Here is a 21618-nt window from a genome sequence, read left to right as displayed (position 1 = left end):
TGCCGCTGTACTCCAGCCTGGGTGACAGGGTAAGACTCTATCTCAAAACAACAAAGCAAAAACAAAAACGTTTCTTGCTTCCCAATCCCCTCAATCCCTTCACTTTTTTTCTTTTTTTAGATAGAGTCTCACTCTTTTACCCAGGCTGGAGTACAGTGGTGCTATCATGGCTCACTGTAGCCTCGATCTCTCAGGTTCAAGCAATCCTCCCACTTCAGCCTCCTGAGTGGGGCTACAGGGGCATGCAACCACACCTGGCTAACTTGAAAACAAAACAAAAGACTTGTAGAGACAGGGTTTCACTATGTAGTCCAGGCTGGTCTTGAACTCCTGAGCTCAAGTGATCCACCTGCCTCAGCGTCTCAAAGTGCTGGGATTATAGGTATGAACCACCACGCCCAGCCAATCCCCTCATCTTTTACCTTACAATCAAATATTTTTTCATTTTCTTTGGAGTACTCCATAGCACATTTATATTTCTCACATAGCACTGACATGTAAAGTGCCTTTTCTCTCCTAATTAATTCTTAGAGAATAGAAACTATGCCCTTTTTTATCTTTGTATTCTTCCTAGCATCTATTAGAGTACATTTCACAGAATAAATATATTGTTAAATATAAATTGAGGCCGGGCGCAGTGACGCTTGTAATCCCAGCATTTTGGGAGGCTGAGGCAGGCGGATCACTTGAGCTCACAAGTTCGAGACCAGCCTGGGCAACATGGGGAAACCCTGTCTCTACTAAAAATAAAAAAAGTTAGCTGTGTGTGATGGTGCACGCCTGTAGTCCCAGCTCCTTGGAAGGCTGAGGTGGGAGGATGGCTTGAATCGCCATGTCAAAAAAAAAGAAAAAATATGTATATATATATATACACACACACACACACACACATACATATAGAGATAGATTGATTGAATTGATAGATTGGGTTATGTCTCTGGATAGAATATACCACTAATTCAGATCCTAGTATTATTTCTTATTACTGTTAGACTTGACACCTCAACTTCAATTTCTTATGCTAAACTGTATCATATTTGTCCCTCCTCAAAGCCCATGGCCCAAGTACGTATCAGAGCAGGGACGGTAAGGAGGCGAGAGGTGATGGTTTGTTTTTCTGTGAGAAGAAAATTGGACTGCGTTGGTGTTTATAAGTATGAGGGAGACGGGACATTGTGTGCTCAACCCAACTTCCCCTTTTCTGAGAAATTATTTCTTACACAATTCAGAAATACAGTTGACTCAGCTCTGCCACCTAGTGGGCAGTTTAATATACTGTCAAAATTCTTAGTCCAAGAATTGTCTCAAACAAGTAAAAGCTTTTCTGAGAGCGGAAGCAGCCCAGATCACTCCCCTGAGTGACAAAGATGATTCTTGATCATGAGAAGGAACAGATGAAGGAAATGTGGTGTTCATGACTGAGGGAAAGAAATTATACATTAAAACAAGTTTCTATTTTTTTTATCCAGACTGACAATTAACAATACTTTCTTTTCTAAGAAAACATTTTAAAACATTTATTTATTTTTCTAGATCCATCAATGCCTTTTGAAAAAATAAATTAATTTTTTTAAGAGATGGGCCTCTCTCTGTTATCTCTGAGGCTGGAGTGCTGTCATGCTATCAGCTCACTGTAGTCTCCGACTCTTGGGCTCAAGCAACCCCCGGCCTCAGCCTCCTGAGGAACTGGGACTACCACCATGCCTAGTTAATTGTAAGTTTTTTGTAGAGATAGGGGTCTTGCTATGTTGCCCAGTCTGGTCTCCAACTCTTGGGCTCTAGTGGTCCTCCCACCTCGACCTTCCAAAATGTTGGGATTATGGGCATGAGCCACTGTGCCAGGTCAGTACTTTTTTTTTTTTTTTTTGAGACAGAGTTTCACTCTTGTCACCCAGGCTGGAGTGCAATGGGGTGATCTCGGCTCACCGCAACCTCCACCTCCCAGGTTCAAGCGATTCTTCTGCTTCAGCCTCCCTAGTAGCTGGGATTACAGACATGTGCCACCACGCCTGGCTTATTTTGTATTTTTAGTAGAGACAGGATTTCTCTATGTTGGTCAGTCTGGTCTTGAACTCCCGACCTCAGGTGATCCACCCGCTTTGGCCTCTCAAAATGCTTCGATTACAAGCGTGAGCCACTGTGCCCGGTCAGTACTTTCTTTGTTAATTATATTTTGTCATCTATATATCTATATCTATGCATTATAACACAGTTGCACAAACATTTTATTCTCACTAGGTAAGCAGAAAGACATTTTGCAGAAGAGAATATTGTGATTCAGAGAACTCAAATGACTCCTGTGATCACACAGCAAGGACAAAATTCCTAGTGAGTCCCTGAGCCTTAGAAAAAAATCATGTTGGCCAGGTGTGGTGGCTCACAGCACTTTGGGAGGCCAAGGCGGGCAGATAACCTGAGGTCAGGAGTTCAAGACCAACCTGGCCAACATGGTGAAACCTCATCTCAACTGAAAATACAAAAATTAGCCAGGCATGATGGTGGGCGCCTGTGATCCCAGCTACTTGGGAGGCTGAGGCAGGAGAATCACTTGAACCTGGGAGGTGGAGGTTGCAATGAGCCAAGATTGCGCTACTGCACTCCAGCCTGGGTGACAGAGGAGACTCTGTCTCAAAAAAAAAAAAGAAAGTTATCTCCTTTGTAAAGCTTTCTCTTGATTTCTACATTTATTTTTCATTTTTAATTAATTTGTTTTTAAATTTTTATCTATTTATTTTTTGAGACAAGATTTCACTCTGTCACCCAGGCTGGAGTGCAGTGGTGCAATCTCAGCTCACTGCAGCCTCGACCTCCTGGGTTCAAGCAGTCCTTCCAACTTAGCCTCCTGAGTAGCTGGGACCACAAGCACACACCACCACTCCCAGCTAATTTTTTTGTATTTTTTATGGAGAAGGGGTTTTGCTATATTGCCCAGGCTGGTCTTGAACTCGAGCTGAAGCAATCCGCCCACCTCAGCCTCCCAAAATACTGGGATTACACATATGGGCCACAGCACCTGGCCTTTAATTTATTTTTAATTCTTTTATTGAGACAGGGTCTTGCTCTGTCACCCAGGCTAGAGTGCAGTAGTGGGATCATAGCTCACTGCAGCCCCAACCTCCTGGGCTCAAGTGGTCCTCCCACCTCAGCCTCCCAAGTAGCTGGGACTACAGGCATGTGCCACCACAACCAGCTAATTTTTTATTTTTTTGTAGAGACGGGGGTCTCACCATGTTGCCCAGGCTGGTGTCAAACTCCCGGGCTCAAGCAGTCCTCCTACCTTGGCCTCCCAAAGCGCTGGGATTACAGGCATGAGACACTGCTCCCAGCCAGCCTACTTTTTTGAAAATTTGACTTAGTTTCTCAAAGGTAGAAGTGTTGTATCAAAGACTGACTATGTGAAACCCTTAATATTAAAAATATTGGTTCTGTGCCAGGTGTGGTGGCTCACACCTGTAATCCCTGCATTTTGGGAGGCCAAGGTAGGTGAATTGCTTGAGCCCAGGAGTTCGAGACTGGCCTGGGCAACATGGCGAAACCCCATCTATACAAAAAATACAAAAACCAAAAAATTAGATGGGAGTGGTGGCTAGCACAGTAGTCTCAGCTACTTAGGGGGCTGAGGCAGGAGGATTGCTTGAACCTAGGAGGTCAAGGCTGCAGTGAGCTAAGATTGAGCCACTGCACTCCAGCCTGGGTGACAAAGTGAGAACCTGTCTCAAAAAAAAAAAAAAAAAAAAAAAATGGTTCTTTGAACCAATAGCAAAGAATGATTCCAAAATAGCCCTGTATTGGAGGTAGAATCTAGTTATCCTTCCTGGTTTTTCTTTTTCAGTTTCTCAAAGCCCACCCTCCATTTATATAACTTTTATCTCAGGAAACGTATATAACTTATTTCTTCTGTTAATTGTTGGAAAAATGATTAGTAATTTGGTTTGGGAGTATACAGAAAAATTAAGGAAGGCCTTTTATTTCCTAGTTTTATGTCTTCTTTCCTTTCCTTAGTGCTGTTATGGTTTCCTGGCACTGATTTTGAGAACTATAATTACTGGGCCATGGCTATTATCTCTGTTTCCTTGAGAAGAAATGTAGGAAGGAACTTGCCATGAAGTACATAGGGTGGAGTATAGTAGGGAGGGAGGTGTTTGGTTGATCTGAGAAGTGGTTGAGATGGCCACAAAGTTAAGGGGAAAAAGCTCAGGCCAAGGTGGAAATGCTCCTTTTTTTTTTTTGAGGGTGGGAAATGAAGTCTCACTGTTGTCCAGGCTGGAGTGCAGTGGCACGATCTTGGCTCACTACAACCTCCGCTTCCCCAGTTCAAGTGCTTCTCTTGCTTTAGTCTCTCAAGTAGCTGGGATTATAGGCGCCAGCCACCACGCCTGGCTAATTTTTGTGTTTTTAGTAGAGTCAGGGTTTCGCCATGTCCATGGCTGGTCTCAAACTCCAGACCTCAAGTGATCCACCTGCCTTGGCCTCCCAAAATGCTGGGATTACAGGCGTGAGCCACTGCACCTGCCCAGAAATACTCCTTTTTTTGGTTTTTGGGTTTTCTTTTGAGAGGGAGTCTCACTCTGTTGCCAGACTGGACTGCAGTGGCACAATCTCAGCTCATTGCAACCTTGGACTCCTGGGTTCAAGCAATTCTCCTGCCTCAGTCTCCCAAGTAGCTAGGATTACAGGCATGCACCACCACGATAATTTTTGTATTTTTTTTTTTTCTTTTTTTTGAGACAGAGTATTGCTCTCTTGCCCAGGCTGGAGTGGAGTGGCACAATCTCGGCTCACTGCAAGCTCTGCCTCCCAGGTTCATGCCATTCTCCTGCCTCAGCCTCCCGAGTAGCTGGGACTACAGGCACCCGCCATCATGACTGGCTAATTTTTTATATTTTTAGTAGAGGCGGGGTTTCACCATGTTAGCCAGGATGATCTCAATCTCCTGACCTCATGATCCACCCGCCTCGGCCTCCCAAAGTGCTGGGATTACAGGCGTGAGCCACTGCACCCAGACCCAATTTTTGTATTTTTAGTAGAGATAGAATTTTACCATGTTGGCTGGGCAGATCTTGAACTCCTGAACTCAGGTGATCCTCCCACCTCAGCCTCCCAAAGTGCTAGGATTACAGGCATGAGCCACTGCGCCTAGCCAAATGCTCCTCTTTTTAATCAATGTAATGTAACATCATGTAGTTAGAAATCACATGATATTAAATGATTTTACAAAAAACAGCAGTCCTCAAGCCCAAGCCCCGTTTTCTTTATCTTTCTTTTTTTTTTTTTTTTGAGACAGAATCTCACTCTGTCACCCAGGCTGGAGTGCAGTGGGGCAATCTCGGCCCCAGGCTGGAGAGCAGTGGTACGATCTTGGCTCACTGCAACCTCCACCTCCTAGCTTCAAGCAATTCTCCTACCTCAGCCACCCGAATAGCTGGGATTACAGGCCCACACCACCACGTCTGGCTAATTTTTGTATTTTTAGTACAGACGAGGTTTCACCATGTTGGCCAGCTGGTCTCGAACTCCTGGCCCAAGTGATCTGCCCCCACTTGGCCTCTCAAAGTGCTGGGATTATAAGAATGAACCACCACACCTGGCCCTCGCCCCTGCTTTTTTTTTTTTTTTTTTTTTTTTGGAGCGGAGTCTCGCTCTGTCGCCCGGACTGGAGTGCAGTGGCTGGATCTCAGCTCACTGCAAGCTCCGCCTCCCGGGTTCACGCCATTCTCCTGCCTCAGCCTCCCGAGTAGCTGGGACTACAGGCGCCCGCCACCTTGCCCGGCTAGTTTTTTGTATTTTTAGTAGAGACGGGGTTTCACCGTGTTAGCCAGGATGGTCTCGATCTCCTGACCTCGTGATCTGCCCGTCTCGGCCTCCCAAAGTGCTGGGATTGCTTTTTTTTTTTAAACAGGATCTCACTCTGTCACCCAGGCCAGAGTGCAGTGGCATGATCATGGCTCACTGCAGCCTTGACTCTCTGAGCTCAGGTGATCCTCCTGCCTTAGCCTCCCAAGTATCTGGGACTGCAGGCACACACCACCATGCCCAGCTAATTTTTATATATTTTGTAGAGACAGGGTTTTGCTATGTTGCCCAGGCTGGTCTCGAACTCCTGGGCTCAAGGGATCCACCTACCTAGGCCTCTTAAATCCATGCCTAGGATTACAGGCATGAGCCACCGCACCCTGCCCCTCTTTCAGCTTTTTCGTCTAGTATGCACTTCATATTTCTTTTTCTTTTTTTTTCTTTCCTTTTTTTTTTTTTTTTTTTTTTTTGAGAGAGAGTCTCGCTCTATTACCCAGGCTGGAGTGGCAGTGGCAAAATCTCAGCTCACTGCAACCTCCACCTCCTGGGTTCAAGTGATTCTCCTGCCTCAGCCTCCCAAATAGCTGGGACTACAGGCCACACCACCATGCTGGGCTAATTTTTGTATTTTTAGTGGAGATGGGGTTTCCCATGTTGGCCAGGCTGGTCTCGAACTCCTGGCCTCAGGTGATCCGCCAGCCTTGGCCTCCCAAAGTGCTGGGATTACGGGCGTAAACCACTTACCTGGCCTAGCCTATTTTCCTTTTTAAAAACATTAACAAATCATGTGCCAGACTGGGTGTTGAAAATATAAAAATACACATAGGCTTGGTGTGGTGGCTCATGCCTGTAATCCCAACTACTTGGGAGGCTGAGGCATGAGAATTGCTTGAACCTGAAAGGTGGAGGATAGGGTGAACCGAGATTGGGCCACTGCACCCAGTCTGGCGACAGAGTAAGAACAACAGAGCCTACTTCATGCCCCTTTGTAAGCCATTCCTCCTTCTCTCTGCCCATCCCTTAAGCAACCATTGATCTCCTTTTCTCACTATATATTTGCTAACATTATATATATATTTTGAGAGGCTGAGGTGGGTGGATCTCTTGAGGTCAGGAGTTTGAGACCAGCCTGACCAACATGGTGTAACCCATCTCTATCAAAAATATAAAAAGTAGACGGGTCTGGTGGTGCATGCCTGTAGTCACAGCTACTCGGGAGGCTGAGGCAGGAGAATCGCTTGAACCCGGAATGCGGAGGTTGCAGTGAGCTGAGATTCTGCCACTGCACTCCAGCCTAGGCAACAGTGAGAGACTCTGTCTCAAAAAAAAAAAAGAAACAAAATAAATATTAGACACATCTACTCTCTTATGGTTATAGTAATTGAAATTTTAACTCTTACATCATGCTATATTCCCACCTTTCCTTTCCCCTTACCTCATCCTCCCAATAGAAAGTTATAGCATAATTCTGGTTGAATCAGTAGTCAGTGTTTACATTAGTATTACTATGTAAATGATACCCATCAAGGAGCCAAGTAGTATATATTGATGCATGTCTTGAATAACCCTTTGTTTATTGTTCAATTATAATTTATTTAAAATTTTACTTCGTTCACTATGTTCCTGTCTTCAATTTATTTCCTAAATGTCAATTCTGGCAAATGCCTATTAATATTTTCTCTCAAATGGTCAACATATCAGATAATCTTAGACGGTAATTTTTCTTTTCCTGGAAACTTGCCTCTTGTCTGTCAAGTCACTTTTTAGTCACTAGCACCACCTGCTGACTCTTGGTGAAGTGGAAAGACAGAATTATGATTCACAAGGTTGATTTTCTTAAATTGGAAAACCTCCTTTCTGTGGTCTCTGACTTTGCGAATAACATTCTGAAGGAAGGAATGTGGTCCCTGTCATAGGAGTAACGGAGAATATAAAATCACTAAATATGCTCTTTCCTTTGTTCTGTCACCCTCTTCTTTTGTATGTTTCCTAGAAGAAGGAAAGTCTCTGTTGTAATCTTCCTTGTCATGCTATGGTCATTCTAAGCCTTTTGTCTGATCCACCAAGAAAAGAGAGAAAGATGTGCTACCCATTAAAAAAAGAAATGTACAGCTTTATTGAAGTATACTTGATGTATGATAAATTGTACATATTTAAGGTGTATCATTTCATCGGTTTTGACATATATATACACACACACATATATATATCTCTCCATGAAACCACTGCCACAAACAAAACAATGAACATGTCTATCATCCCCATGAGTTTCCTCATGCCCCTTTGGGTTGTTTTGAGACAGAGTCTTGCTCTGTTGCGTAGGCTGGAGCGCAGTGGCGTGATCTCGGCTTTCTGCAACCTCCAGCTCCTGGGTTCAAGTGATTCTCGCGCCTCAGCCTCCTGAGTAACTGGGATTTCAGGCTTGTGCTACCACACTCAGTAGAGACAGGGCATTTTAGTGGAGACAGGGTTTTGGGTAGAGACAGGGCTTTTTATTAGAGACAGAGTTCTGCCATGTTGGCCAGGCTGGTCTCAAACCTCTGGCTTCAAGTTATTCACCCTCCTAAGCCTCCCAAAATGCTGGGATTACAAGTGTGAGCCACCATACCTGGCCTACTTCATGCCCCTTTGTAAGCCATCCCTCCTTCACTCTGCCCATTCCTTAAGCAACCATTGATCACCTTTTCTCACTATATGTTTGCTAACATTTTATATATTTTTTTTACAGTCCATGATCTGAAAATTTTTAATAATTTGATATGAATGGAAGCAGATGGTATGTACTCTTTTTTTTGCAGGGCAACAGCTTTTTTCACTTGCATTATTACTTTGAGATTTATCCATGTTGTGTGTATCAGGAATTGATTTCATTTTATTGCTGTGTGGTATTCAATTCTGTGAATTTACTACAATTGGTGTATCGATTCACCATTTCAACACTGAGTTGTTTCCAGCTTTTGCTTATTGCAGATAAAACTGTTAGAAGCATTTGCATATACGTTTTTGTGCAGCACATGTTATCATTTCTCTTGGGTCAGTACCTAAGTTTGGAATATCTAGTTTGTATGGTAAGTGTACACTTACCTTTTTTTTTTGTTTTGAGGCGGAGTCTTGCTCTGTGGCCCAGGCTGGAGTGCAGTGGCGGGATCTTGGCTCACTGCAAGCTCCACCTCCCAGGTTCATGCCAGTCTCCTGCCTCAGCCTCCTGAGTAGCTGGGACTACAGGCGCCCGCCACTGCACCCGGCTAATTTTTTATATTTTTAGCAGAGACGGGGTTTCACCGTGTTAGCCAGGCTGGTCTCGATCTCCTGACCTCGTGATCCACCCATCTCTGCCTCCCAAAGTGCTGGGATTACAGGCGTGAGTCACCGCACCCGGCCACACTTTTAACGAACTGCCAAACTGTTTTACAAAGTAGTTGTACCATTTTACATTCCCACCAACAGCACATGAAAGCTCCACATTTTCCCAACATTTTGTATTTCATTTAACAATCTTTTTCATTTTAACCATTCTAGTGGGTATGTAGTATTTTTTTCACTGTTGCTTTGATTTGATTTGTATTTCCTCAATGACTAATGATGTTGAGCATCTTTTCATATGCTTATTTTGAGCTACCTATTTAAAAATACTCCATTAATAATAGGGCTAGTTGGGCTGGCCGTGGTGGCTCACGCCTACACTCCTAGCACTTTGGGAGGCTGAGGCAGGCAGATCACTTGAGGCCAGGAGTTTGAGACCAGCCTGGCCAACATGGTGAAACCCCATCTCTACTGAAAATACAAAAATTAGCCAGGCATGGTGGCGGGCATCTGTAACCCCAGCTACTCGGGAAACTGAGGCAGGAGAATCACTTGAATCTGGGAGGTGGAGACTGCAGTGAGCCGAGATCACGCCTCTGCACTCTAGCCTGGGTGAGAGAGTGAGACTTGCCTCAAAAAAAAAAAAAGAAAAAAACAGTAATAAGGCTAGCTCTAAGCCTGGGCGACGGAAAGTATTACATGACAGTTGTCATCAAAGAATTTCACTTACCAGTTGGCTGTGAAATTCTTCTCAATTTACTTGGAATTCCCACACCTGAGGGATAAAGTTACTCTTTTAAGAGAACCAATACAAACAGTAGTTCTTCAAAAGGATGTTTTGAGTTAAAATACCTATATTTTCTGTGACATGAAGAGATAGCCCTGGATATGTCTCTTCCCCCAATTTTTTTTTTCATTACAACACATTATTTTCTCCATTAGCTAAAGGTTATTTTGGAAAGCATAGAGACAGTGCTTTGAGGGAATGGCATAATGGCTGTGGCCCTTAGAAGAGGTGGAGAGGAGGGACTAGAGGATAAAGAATTGCAGGAGAAATTTGAAATGGCAGACCAGATAGGACACCTTGTTTGGTAAGTACTGGCCAAAGTTGTCCCTTGATATACAAAGGGGATTGGTTCTAGGACCACCCAAACCCTGCAGAAACCAAAATCTGAGGACGCTTAAGTCCCTTCTATAAGATGGCATATAGTATTTGCGTATAACCTATGCACATTCTCCCGTATACTGTTTTTTTTTTTTTTTTTTTTTGGAGACAGAGTCTCACTCTGTCACCCATGCTGAAATGGACTGGCTGACTCTCGGCTCACTGCAACCTCTGCCTCCTGGGTTCAAGTGATTCTCCTGCCTCAGCCTCCCAAGCAACTGGGACTACAGGCAAGCGCCACCACACCCAGATAACTTTTGTACTTTCAGTAGAGACAGGGTTTCCCCATGTTGGCTTGGCTGATCTCGAACTCCTGGCCTCAAGCGATCTGCCCACCTAGGCCTCCCAAAGTGCTGGGATTACAGGCATGAGACACTGCGCCCAGCCCGGTATACTTTAAATATTCTCTAGATTGCTTGTAATGCCTAACACAATGTAAATACAATATAAAAAGTTGTTGGCGGGCACGGTGGCTCACGCCTGTAATCCCAGCACTTTGGGAGGCTGAGGCGGGTGGAGCACCTGAGGTCAGGAGTTCAAGACCAGCCTGGCTAACATGGTGAAATCCCGTTTCTACTAAAAATACAAAAAATTAGCCCAGCATGGTGGTGTGTGCCTGTAATCCCAGCTACTTGGGAGGCTGAGGCAGGAGAATCACTTGAACCTGGGAGGTGGAGATTGCAGTGAGCTGAGATCATGCCAATGCACTCCAGCTTGGGCAGCAAGAGCGAAACTCCATCTCAAAAAAAAAAAAAAAATTGTTACACTGTATTTTTATTTGTATTTTTTAATTATTGTGTTGTTATTTATTTTTTCCCCCAAACATTTTCTTTTCTTTTCTTTTCTTTTTTTTTTTTGAGATGGAGTCTTGCTTTGTAGCCTAGGCTGGAGTGCAATGGCGTGATTTCGGCTCACTGCAACCTCCGCCTTCCAGTTTCAAGTGATTCTCCTGCCTCAGCCTCCCAAGTAGCTGGGATTACAGGTGCCTGCCACCATGCCCAACTAATTTTTGTATTTTTAGTAGAGACGGGGTTTCACCATGTTGGGCAGGCTGGTCTCAAACTCCTGACCTTGTGATCTGCCTGCCTCAGCCTCCCAAAGTGCTGGGATTACAAGTGTGAGCCACCGCGCCTGGCCACTTCCCAAATATTTTCAGTGTGTGGTTGGTTGAATCTTTGGATGCAGAATTAGTAGATACAAAGGGCCCTACTATAATATTTGTTCAGGGGAGTATTGTCAGGTGTCAGGGACTGAGAGGAGAGGTGGAAGATAATGGTGAGTACTTGATTAGGGCAGGGAGGACAGGCCCTTGGCTATGGAGTACCTGAGTGGGGAGGATGAGACCAGAAACGGGGAAGATATTAAATGTAAAAGTTACTTCCTTCGTAATTTTGTTGAGAGCAGCATTGTTACTTTAGAGCACCCTCACCTAGAACAGCATCTCTTCTTAGTCTTTCTTCTACTAACTAGATTCCTTCAACTTTGGGCTTTCCCTCCTTTTCCAACTCTCTCTTTTTGGCTTTATGTGAGAAGAGAGTAGAAGAGAGTCGTCTTTTTTGTTGTTGTTTTTTGACAGTCTCACTCTGTTGCCCAGGCTGGAGTGTAGTGGCGTGGTCTCAGCTCACTGTAACCTCCACCTCCTGGCCCCGGTTCAAGCAATTCTTGATTCTCATGCCTCTGCCTCTCGAGTAGTTGGGATTATAGGATTACAGACTTGGACTATCATGCCTGGCTAATTTCTTGTATTTTTAGTAGAGATGGGGTTTTGCGGTGTTGCCCAGGCTGGTCTCAAACTCCTGGCCCCAAAGTGCTGGGATTACAGGTGTCAGCCACTGCGCCCAGCCTCAGAGTCACTTTTGTGGTGACATCGACCACCATAGCTCCCCTTTTAGAATCTTTACCAGCTCCACAACTAGAATGTTTAATGGCTCTCTGCTTCCTTGACAATATAGTATAGTGATTAAAAATTAAGTTTCTGGATCCAAACGGAATAGGTTCAGTTTCTGGCTCTGCCTTTGTTAACTGTGTGACTGGAGGCAAGTTTCCTTATATAAAAATAGAGATAAGAATACCACCTTCCTTAGAGAGCTATGAGAATTAAGTCGATATTTTAAAAGTGTTTAAAACATTGCCTGGCAGATTTTAAGCTTCAATAAGTGTTAACTCTTAATCAAATTTAAACCCCTTACCCCCTTTTTAAGGTGCTTCATAATCTGGCCTCTGCCTATCTAACCTCCTGTCCCATTACTCCTTGTCTACTGCATTTGAGTTTTGTTCATTTCCTCACTGAATCATGAATCTATGCATAACTCCAGATGGTTTTCGTTGCCTGGAAGATCGTTAACAATTTGAATCTTACCCAGTCGTCAAAGCTCACTTCAAATCCTATCTTCTCTGTTACCTTTTATTATTCTTATTACTTTAGTTCAAATCTACCATCTTCCCATCTGAACGCACCGTACTGTAGGATTTAGTGAATAATTACACACTCATCACTCTTTCATGTGAATGGTGTTGTCTCGCCACAATAGCCTGTAAACTCCCTGAGATGGAAACAGTATCTGATACTTCCCAGCCCTCTTTCAGTGGAGTGAACACATTGCATTTATTCCATTTCAAGCATCTGTAAAGAGATTCAACATAGGCAACAGAGGATGGTGTGAAGAATTTGTAGCTTTAATAACAGATTAGTTAGGGGGTAGGGATGATACTTCTGTCCTACCTGTGCCATTCTTCCAAAGCAGAGACTCCCTTCACCTAAGAGCTAGACAACGCCCGCTTCATTTTTGAACCAAGAAAGCAGAACATACCTTACACACACATATTCATCAAATAGACTTCTTTCCCTAATTATTTCTTCTTCCTTTGAGTTTCTTATGGCTAATGATCATGTCTTCTGCTTTCAGCTCTTGCCTCTTAAAAATCTCAACCCTTAAATCTTTACTGATTGTTGAAACCTTCGTGACCTCTAAGCTTATAGGCTGAAATCTGCAGTAAATAGAACAATTTTTTTTTACTGTAAATGGGGCCGGAAAATTTGGTGAAGAGGTCTGGAATGCAGAAACCTTGCCCAGAATCCTTACTCTGTGATCATTTCAACCCTGGACTGCAGCCTCATCTGACTCTGGATAATGTCATTGTTTCATGTGTCTTCTGGGCCCTGCTTCCTTTAATGATTCTTTATATTCTTCTATGCCAATCTGTATCCCCAAATCATTTCCAAACTAGTAATAGGACTGATGGCTTCCTTACTGAATGCAAAGCCACAGAACAAAGAGCCCAGAAAGGAGTGGGGCTAGGAGGGTTGCTGAGGAAAGAGAAACCCCAGCATCTGAGGGGAAGAGATGCAGCTTCTCTAAGTCTGGCAGGAAGGCTCGGGCATCCTCCAGTGCTGCCTGAGCTGCCACAGTAAAGTTGGGATCACCAGAAATTAAAACATCAAAGACACAGGAATGGAAGTAAGCATCTTCCACTGGAAGCCCTTCCTTGCACAGCCGTCTGGCAGTATCAATGGTTATAGCTCCCCGACGACTGCGATCTGATCGAGAGAGTCGCTGACTTGGAGGGCACCCCCCAACACAGAGCTGCAGGTCCTGTTCAGCTGAGAAGGCCATGGCCACATCCTCTGCTACCTTGATGGAGAAGGAGAGCTGCCCAGCTGTCTGCCGAATGATTATAGTTGTGCCAATGTAGGCAGCTTGGATCTCCACATGGTTCCCAGGGTTAGCAGTTTGAATCGACAAACTGGATCCCCCAGGTCGGTCACCTCCATTGATAGAACCATCTTCAAAGGCTGCAGGAAGATTATCCACCTCAGCCTGATAGACCTTCTGATCAATGCATTCCTGCATGTTCTTAAATATGATGGTGAGCTGTGAGGGCAAGAGGGAAAACAGTTCATTTTGGGTTCAGTGCATCTTCCCCCCAATCAGACCTCATACATAGTTAGGGATCTGATCCAAGTAGAGATGCAGGACTATTATGGCCCTCAATCCTTGATCGCTTCTCCTATTTACGTTCCAGTATCACCTCATCCCTACTTAACCCCTCTCTCTACTTAATCTTGGCAACTTCCTAGGAGAGGGAAAAGTGTCCCTTCTGAAACTCCTCAGGTCTGCTCTCTTCAATGTTTTCTGCATTTGAGTGAAATTCCCATCAAGGGGAAGTGGTTTACAGCTCCAAGTGTTTGGTAGAAGGGAGTGATTCAAGATGGGGGAGAGGTTGAGGAAGAAAAGGGAATTAGGGAGCACTGCTGTTGACTAGTGGGGATGGGGGGGAATGGTGCCCGTGGAAGAATCTGATGAGGTAGATCGGAAGGAAGATTGAGTGCCTGACCTTCCGGGTGGCCGTAGCGTTGGCCCCCAACGCCATGGGGGAGCTGGTGGCTTGGACAAAGAGGAAGTCATTATCCAGTAGAGGCCAAGCTCCTTGGACACGGCATGTGTGAAAATGGTGGTGGAAGCTGCGCACATGGGGGTCCCCGAAGGAAGCGCAATGCAAGAACCCCGGGGGACGACCATGCAGCCGGGAAAACCGGCCTTCATAGTCACAAGGGTCCGGGGCAGGGAGGCCGGAGCCGGCGCCTGGAAGGGCGGGGCCCCGGGGCGGGGGAGGGGCGGTAGGGCCCTGGCGCGAGCAGTTGTGCTGGATCATCAGGTCTTCGATGCCATGTACCGCCGAATGGAAGGCGAGGTCCCCACGGCAGGTGCGGGCGGTGCGCCGAGTGCAGAGCGCATAGGAGCGGAGGGCTCGACAGAGGCCGCCAGAGCCCACCCCTCCACCCCGGCCTCCTCCTCCTCCTCGAAGTGCTCCTGATGAACCGCCACCTCTAAGGCTCAGAGTGGACGATACATACTCAGCATTGCAGCGGAGGATCTTGCATTGAGAATGAGCTAAAGACAGAAGGGAGAGGATTGTGAGACGGTCGTCAGACCTCTGCTCTATCGGAGTGTAGTTTGCTCATAACTCTTCCAAATCTCATCAGGGGATTCCAGTCTTCCTAAAACCTAACTAAGGGCTTTCCCCAGCCCCCAACCCCCTTGTCCCTACTTCTCTCAGCTGTCTTACTAAAATGTGTAAGCCCGCCACATCTCTTCTGCCTGTCGACCAAGGGCTTCCCCAGTGGCCTTCCCCAAACTGAACGGGCAATAAAATATTCCTATTTGAGAGCAGGGCGAGTGACCGGGACTCTCAGCGCACATCTCTCCTCACTCATTCAGGCTCACATGCCCACCCTTACATAGCAGCCTACCCTCTAGATTTCCCCAAACCCTTCCCTGGCCCTTCCTTACCATGTCCACAGAGGAGCAGCAGGAGAGTGAGAGTGCTTAGAGTTGGGGGACTGCCATGGGAGGACCTGGGACTAGGGGACTGGCCTGGCTCCCCCATACCTATCCAGCCAGGTTCCCCAGGCGCCGGTTCTTCCCAGCTGATGACCCTCCTACCTAGTGAATTTTGACCGGAAGCCCTGTAAGTGACTGAAAAAAGAAATTTGGCTGGACATGGAGAGAGAGAGAAGAGTTGAAGACTGGTCAGGATAATGTGAAGCGAATCTGGGGAGATCAAGAAAAGGATGAGCAGATTGGAATTTGGGGAGATTGGGGCTCCTCAAACTATAAGTGTGGCAGTGAAGCCTCTTTGCCCTGTTCCTGTGGCCACTTTTAGTGCCCTTGTGCAATACCCCTAGGTGGGGGTGGAGGGAAGGTTGAATGAACTCAAGGGGCCAGAGTCCACTGTATTGCTCCATCCTGAGCTATCAAACAGCAGATATGTCAAAGATGGAGGAATCATGGGCATAGATCAGATACCATTAATCCTAGTGAGTACCCTAATAAAATTAGGACCTGAAAATACTTCAGAAACATACTTCTTGTTCCTCTCCATTAGGAGGAGATGCCTTCTAGGAGTCATACATTTCTTTGCCTTCTTTGTGTCAGAAGAACACAAGAAGGAGTAAGGGTGGCATACCCATCCCCTCTAGAACATCAGTATTCAAACGAAAAGGGAACCGATCTCTTTTCATCAGCTCTAGCGAGCTGCAATTTTAATCTCCCTCTCTCATGGAATAATGGGATGCAAACCAAACATGCAAATCAATATTTGTTTTTTCTAAGTCAACAGTTCTTGTATTTTCCCAAATTTCACTGAAGAACCACTCTTGGCATTAATCTCTCCTTTTCAGATTCTGAAGTTCTCAGTTTTTTTTTATGAGGACAGGAGTTGGGGAGGGGCTAAATCCCTCCTAACTCCCCTGTCTTATGGATAAGGATATGATTGGGGAAGAGTCCTGCAAGAGGGAGAATAGAATGGAGGGACTAGAGTTGTGGGGAGAAATAATTTAAAGGAGCAGCCCCCACCCTTGGAATCTCAATGTGAAGGGCATTGCTAAGTGGGGGCAGGATAGGAGGGTGTCAGTGAGGTCTGAGAGGTCATATTTGGCCTTGGTAAGAAAACTACGGAATAGAGGATGTAGGGAACTCTTTGTAAAACTTCATCAGAAGTCTTGAGGTAATAAGGTAAAGAGAGGGCTAAGACTGCCAGAGGAGAGACAGAGAATTAAACTTCAAATAACTAGAGGCCAGAGGCCAGAAAGAAGACAGAAAGAGAAATGGAGATTGGGGCACCTTGGTAGGGAGAGATCCCAGCATTTGGACGAGAGACATCCAAGTAGGTGTTTGTAATTTTATAAAAGTCTAACTTCAATATAAAAGCTTATTAAAGGAATTGCAATTTCATTTTGACTTACTGTTTCCAGAGGTCAAACATTACTCTGCTATCCAATTCTCCAGCCATGATTCCCTACTCTGTGGGTCAGCTCCAGCCAGGGGGTCTTCCGTCTCTTTCTCCATGTCTCCCCCAGGTCCCCAGGCCGGCTGCTGTCTCACTGAGGTCAGGGAGCCAGAGAAGGTTTGGTGTAGGGGGAAGGGGGAGTATATGGCTGGCCAGAGTACTGGACAGCTGAGCAGGGAGGGAGGTGGCTACTGAGTTGACGGTTTTAAAAATAGCCAAGTCCAAAATTCCAGGAACGTTGGTGGGGGTAGGGTGTGGGAGTTGGGGGAGTGGGGAGGGTTGGAGGATTAGAAAGAATATGGAGTATTGGGTGCTAAGACAGGGAGGGAGGAGAGAAATATGACAGATAAGTCGAATATCCAATTCCAGCTTGTGTGACTCTGTGGTCACTGCCTACTCCAGGCAGCCCTCCAGCATTTTTAGTAACGATGAGCTCCTGGCCTTTAAAAATTACAGTGGGCAGTTGGGCAGTTGGATACCTTTCATTTACCATCTTCATCCCTGCTATGCTGAATATTACATTTAGGTTCTACAGATAGTATCTAGGAGGTAGCTGACTTTAAATAAGATCCATAGCAGAAGTAGTTCACAGCCCCTCCCCTATCTTTGCAGAGTATTCCAGAAGGACGAAAAAAGCCAGCTGTCCAGAGAAGAAATCTGAGCTGTGAGTTGCTTAGGATGAGGGTTTGTTCAGTCTATCCAGCTCAGATCCTTGCAGCTGTCTATCCTCCTACCTACTCCATTTTCATTACTTTATTTTGTACAGCAATTCCTCTTCCTCTCCCTCATCAATACACAAAAAATAAAGGCTCCTGAGTTGCTTGGAGAGAAGGTTAACAAAGGCAAAGAGGTGAATAAAGAATGGAAATAGAATTTTTCGAAAGAAAGAAAGACTTGGAGAAATAGAAAAAGATTCAAAAAGATACTTTTTTTCCTTCCTTCCTTCCTTCCTTCCTTCCTTCCTTCCTTCCTTCCTTCCTTCCTTCCTTCCTTCCTTCCTTTATCCCTCCCTCCCCCCCCTTCCTTCCCTCCCTCCCTCCCTCCTTCCCTCCCTCTTTCTTTTCTTTTCTCTTTCTTTCGATGAGGTCTTACTGTGTTGACCAGGCTGGTCTTGAATTCCTGGCCTCAATCAGTCCTTCCATCTCAGCCTGTCAGAGTACTGGGATTACAAGTATGAACCACCATGCCTAGCCTCAGACAGATACTTTTGTGGAATAATATAATACTGTGACCTTAAAATATTGCAAAATCTCAGCACTTTGGGAGCTGAGGCAGGAGGGTCACTTGAGCCCAGGAGTTTGAGGCTGAAGTGAGTTATGATAGCGCCATTGCATTCCAACCTGGGCAACAGAGTGAGACCCGCCCCCCACCCCCCTTAAAAAAGAAAAGAGATAGGCTGGGCGCGGTGGCTCATGCCTGTAATCCCAGCACTTTGGGAGGCCGAGACAGGCAGATCACGAGGTCAGGAGATCGAGACCATCCTGGCTAACACGGTGAAACCCCATCTCTACCAAAAATACAAAAAATTAGCTGGGCATGGTGGCGGATGCCTGTAGTCCCAGCTACTCAGGAGGCTGAGGCAGGAGAATGGCATGAACCCTGGAGGTGGAGCTTGCAGTGAGCCGAGATCGCGCCACTGCACTCCAGCCTGGGCGACGAGCGAGACTCCGTCTCAAAAAAAAAAAAAAAAGAGATATTGCAACCAAGGGATTTAGCCATGTCATGTTTTTGCAGCCATAGGCGTATCTGAGATCATCATCTTTTAGTACTTGCCAAGTGAAATTAACACAAGGACCAATTCCAAATAGGGTCACTGTATTAGGGTTCTCTCGAGGGACAGAACTAATAGGATATATATCTATATCTATATCTATCTATATAGAGATCTATATCTATATCCATATCTATCTAGCCATCTAGACTGGTCATCACCAGTCTCCTTTCTGTCTCTCTAGATTTATTAATATCTATATAGACATGGATATCTACATAGGTAGACATATATAAAGGAAAATTTATTAAGTATTAACTTACACGATCACAGGGTCCCACAATGGGCTGTCTGCAAGCTTGAGGAGCAAGGAGAGCCAGTCTCAGTCTCAAAATTGAAGAACTTGGAGTCTGATGTTTGAGGGCAGGAAGCATCCAGCCTAGGAGAAAGATGTAGGCTGGAAGGCTAGGCCAGTCTCTCATATTTTTCTGCCTGCTTTTTATTCTAGCTGTGCTGGCAGTAGATTAGATTGTGCTCACCCAGATTAAGGGGTAGATCTGCGTTTCCTAGCCCACTGACTCAAATGTTAATTTCTTTTGGCAACACCCTCACAGACACACCCAGGATCAATACTTTGTATCCTTCAATCCAATGAAATTAACACTCAGTATTAACCATCATAGTCACTAAGCCATCTTTACCAGTTGGCTCTATTTTAATACAGAATCTAGAGGCCCACATAGCACTCTTCTCAGGATGCTTCTAACCAAACTATTCAAGTGACTTTAAAACATAATAATTTGACTATGACAGCCCAAGTGAAATATACTATAATGCTGAAAAAGAAATGCAAAAATATTTTTCAATAGTCATATTATGGTGATAGTGTTGGTATTGTTATTCTGAGATTATTTTAGGTATATCATGAGATAAAACAAATGATTAATAATGTTGGTGTCTCTGAGAACCAGAATTTTTGGTGTGGAATAAAGAGATACATATTTATGATTGATGAAGTTAAGAGAAAACTCTGTAATTGTGAATTTAAATTGCAAATATAACTCTGAGCTCATGGTTTATTTTATCCTTAAAATTTTCCCAGCTTTATCCTGAAAAGGCCTGGAAACAATGATCCAGTAAAAATAAACACCTCTAGTATTCAAATTGTGCTATGTAAATACCATTTCCTGTTAAAAGGAACCAACAAACAACTCCTTGGGTAAGTGGCTGATTTCAGGTTTGGGGCAGGTATTGTCCAAGATAGGCAAGGAAGCTTTCAAAGAGTGTTAGGATTGTAACAAAAGAACTTAGGAGCCAACTAGAGTAGTTCCCACTGGCCAAAGATGGGACAATTTAAGTATCAAAATGGATACTATCTGCAATGGATTGAAATTCATAAAATATGCTTAAATCCATGAATTCACAATGATACTTAAAAACACAATGATATGGCCAGGCGCGGTGGCTCAAGCCTGTAATCCCAGCATTTTGGGAGGCCGAGACGGGCGGATCACGAAGTCAGGAGATCGAGACCATCCTGGCTAACACGGTGAAACCCCGTCTCTACTAAAAAATACAAAAAACTACCCGGGCGAGTGGGCGGGCGCCTGTAGTCCCAGCTACTCGGGAGGCTGAGGCAGGAGAATGGCGTGAACCCGGGAGGCGGAGCTTGCAGTGAGCTGAGATCTGGCCACTGCACCCCAGCCTGGGCGACAGAACGAGACTCCGTCTCAAAAAAACAAAACAAAACAAAAACACAATGATACTTAAAAATCATTGGTCATTGTTGGAGAATGCTGGCAGATCAACTCATTATTTTAAAAACTGCTAGTAACTGGAAAGAATCAAGTGTTTACCTGGTTTTCTTATGGGAACTGTATCTTAAGATGAGGGGGATATTTCTCTTTATAGAAGCATTCCAGTAAATAAATTAAGAAGGGATAGTATAATTAGAATATCAGCATCTTGTAACTCCAAATGAATTAATATATCTAGGCAATGGTCAACAATGACTGTGGCAGGACACAGTGGTTCATACCTGTAATCCCAGCATTTTGGGAGGCTGAGGTGGGAGGATTGCTTAAGCCCAGGAGTTCAAAACCAGTCTGGACAACATAGTAAGAGCCCATCTCTATATAAACAAAAAAACAATGGCTGTTATTCATCATAAAAACAGAGATAAACATGTTTTCCTGATCATAGAGTATATAACTCCACCTTGCATGAAGTAGCCATACCAAAAACAAATGAGCAAACTTCAGTCTGAATCTGATTAGAGCTAACTACTAATTTACAGGAAATATAGCAGACATTAAATGGTACCTCAAAGGTGCAAATTCAGACTTTGCGAATACCCTACAGGACAAATGACCTGGGTTCGTTCGTTCTTTTCTTTTTCTTTTTGTTTTTCTTTTGAGACAGGGTCTCCCTCTGTCACCCAGGCTGGAGTGCAGTGGTACAATCTCGGCTCACTGCAACCTCTGCCACCTGGGTTCAAGTGATTCTCATGCCTCAGCCACCTGGGTAGCTGGGATTACAGGCATGCGCCACCATGCTCAGCTAATTTTGTATTTTTAGTAGAGATGGGGTTTTGCCATGACTGGTCAGACTGGTCTCGAACTCCTGACCTCAAGTGATCTGCCGCCTCAGACTTCCAAAGTGTTGAGATCATAGGTGTGAGCCACTGCACTTGGCTGATGTCGTCAACTATTTTTTAGTCATTCTGATAGGTGTGTAATGATATCTAATTTTGGTTTTAATTTGTATTTCCCTCATGGCTGATGATGTAGAAAATATTTTTATGAGCTTACTTGCCATCTGTATATTGTCTTTGAGGAGATGTCCCTTCATGAATTTT

The 21618-nt window shown here is 44.7% G+C and overlaps 1 protein-coding gene across 3 annotated transcripts; it reads right to left on the bottom strand.

The window, feature by feature from the left end:
• Window positions 1-12914: 12914 nt before the first annotated feature.
• HJV (hemojuvelin BMP co-receptor) lies at window positions 12915-17273 on the bottom strand. 3 transcript variants are annotated; one of them, XM_010374431.2, is made up of 4 exons: window positions 17007-17273; window positions 15553-15738; window positions 14597-15153; window positions 12915-14133 (listed from the first exon to the last, which is right to left on the bottom strand). In XM_010374431.2, the coding sequence occupies exons 2-4, from the start codon at window positions 15647-15649 to the stop codon at window positions 13510-13512; spliced, it is 1278 nt and encodes a 425-aa protein (XP_010372733.1). In that variant the 5' UTR covers window positions 15650-15738; window positions 17007-17273; the 3' UTR covers window positions 12915-13509. The 3 variants fall into 3 exon arrangements, with proteins under 3 accessions (XP_010372733.1, XP_010372734.1, XP_010372731.1); XM_010374429.2 differs by having other exon boundaries at window positions 12917-14133; window positions 15553-15756; window positions 17007-17209; XM_010374432.1 differs by lacking the exon at window positions 15553-15738 and having other exon boundaries at window positions 17007-17254.
• Between the last annotated feature and the right edge of the window lie 4345 nt (window positions 17274-21618).

The sequence above is a fragment of the Rhinopithecus roxellana genome, chromosome 8, assembly GCF_007565055.1.
Source record: "Rhinopithecus roxellana isolate Shanxi Qingling chromosome 8, ASM756505v1, whole genome shotgun sequence".
Taxonomy (NCBI): Eukaryota; Metazoa; Chordata; class Mammalia; order Primates; family Cercopithecidae; genus Rhinopithecus; species Rhinopithecus roxellana.
This window is presented reverse-complemented; position numbering and strand designations above follow the sequence as displayed.

Coding starts and splice junctions, on each gene's coding strand:
- HJV (XM_010374431.2), bottom strand. CDS start 15,649: ATGGGGGAGCCAGGCCAGTCCCCTAGTCCCAGGTCCTCCCATGGCAGT. Junction 15,154..15,552: donor GCTGCTCCTCTGTGGACATG/GTAAGGAAGGGC, acceptor TTCTGTCTTTAG/CTCATTCTCAATGCAAGATC. Junction 14,134..14,596: donor ACGCTACGGCCACCCGGAAG/GTCAGGCACTCA, acceptor TTGCCCTCACAG/CTCACCATCATATTTAAGAA.